Source organism: Cyprinodon variegatus, unplaced genomic scaffold, assembly GCF_000732505.1.
Source record: "Cyprinodon variegatus isolate N-32 unplaced genomic scaffold, C_variegatus-1.0 Scaffold1538, whole genome shotgun sequence".
NCBI lineage: Eukaryota > Metazoa > Chordata > Actinopteri > Cyprinodontiformes > Cyprinodontidae > Cyprinodon > Cyprinodon variegatus.
Genome location: NW_015151991.1, coordinates 115,263 through 116,893, shown reverse-complemented (window position 1 = coordinate 116,893; position 1,631 = coordinate 115,263). Strand labels below are relative to the sequence as shown.

The 1,631-nt window shown below is 39.4% G+C and overlaps 1 protein-coding gene across 1 annotated transcript in view; it reads right to left on the bottom strand.

Moving 5' to 3' along the window:
* LOC107103834 overlaps positions 1-1,631 on the bottom strand; it is a 14,307-nt gene that overhangs the window by 5,538 nt on the left and 7,138 nt on the right. Inside the window, exons 2-3 of the mRNA XM_015403670.1 lie at positions 719-1,039; positions 71-397 (exon numbers count right to left, since the gene is read on the bottom strand). Coding sequence (XP_015259156.1) covers positions 71-397; positions 719-1,039 — 648 coding nt within the window. The remainder of the gene's footprint in view (positions 1-70; positions 398-718; positions 1,040-1,631) is intronic.

Sequence of the window (1,631 nt, the reverse complement as noted above, 5' to 3'; positions counted from 1 at the left end):
GATGGATGGATGGATGGATGGATGGATAAATAAATGGATGATGAATAAAAACAACATTGAAACCACTGACCTTTGACATGTAGCTCCACTCGTTTCTTCATCAGGATGGTTCCATCCCCTCTGTAGACCTTGCAGGTGTAGATGTCATTGTCACAGTCAGTGGGAAAGTGTATAACCAGACTGAAGTCTCCTTTTTCTATCTGGCCTTCCTTCATTTCTGTTCGGTGTTTGTAGGAATAGAACTGTTCTTCAGACTGGTCTGAACTAGGATATCTATAGACCTTCCTGTCCTTTCTGTTCCTCCACTCTACCTTAATATCCTTGCATTCCAGCTTTCTTTCAGTTTTAAAAACCAGTTCAACAGCACTTTGTTGTGGTCCCACCACCTCCTTATGAGCTGAAAGACCAAGAAGAAAATAATTATTTTATTCTGGCATTTGAAGGGGTAATAATAGGGTAATAATAGAACCTCAAAACAGGGAGCACTGTCAAATATATTCAGCTTTGCTTTAAGATAAAATTAAGACTTTTTTCACACGCTCCTGTTGCTGCCAAATCCAAGGACTGTTTCTGTTTTAGTCATGAAAACATTAAACCAAAGTTATCACTCAACTTAAGGAGGAAGATGAGGACCGGATCAAACCAATGTGTTTGGTTCAAATTTTAAATTATAACAGGATGAAATTTGATTCACCTTACCAGAGTGTTTACCACTGACCTTTGACCTGAAGGAGAACCTCTCCCCGCAGAAGGATTTTCCCCTCCGTGCTGTAAACGGTGCAGGTGAGGCAGTCTGATTCTGTTGCATGTTTCACTACCAAACTGAGGTCTTTATCTTTCAGAGCATTGGGCCTCATTTCTGTTCTTCCTCTGTAGTACCAGCTCTGCTGTTGAAGCTTGTCAGCACCGTCCTGAAACACATGGGCTGTCCAGTTTTCTTTGTCCCTCCATTCCACTTTAGCATCTTCAGGAAGGTTAGCATCGGTTTTAAAGGGCAGCTCGATAGACTCTGCTCCAGACTCCACCTTCACCTTCGTGACTGAGCAGACAACAAAACATCATTTTACTTGAGTGTAAATGACAGTTCCCTTTGTGTTGATTGAAATGATGTGTTTCATTTGACACCTTAAAGACATATTTTGGGAAGTGCTTTGAGAGTAAATTTCCCTGGTCTTCGTGTTCATCGAAAGGATTGAAATGTCTGAAAAGAGCAGGTTTTAAAAGGATCTCAGGAAAATGCAACCAAATGGCTTTATTATGTGTGTTTCAGAAAATCATGGGGTCAATTTTATGCGAAAAAAACAAATGCCAAAAATGGGTGCATTGCTTTAGAGGTTTAACCTTGTGTCAAATATATTAATCAAACCAAAATGAGCATATATTCTAAAAATATTTCTGATTTAATTTTTATTTTGATGACAAAAATGTGATACATACAACTTCCTAATTCTCAGCTTAAGGATCAGTTTAGGACTACGCAGCATTAAATCAATGAATGCCTTTTTTTTGTGCAGCTTAATTTCTCTGAGGTCGGAAGGGCGGCCAAAACTCAGGAGTCCATGGGGAGAAACAGGTCAGGAACAGACAGAACTAAACACATACAGAAACACTAGAATTATTCTTGCTAGAAG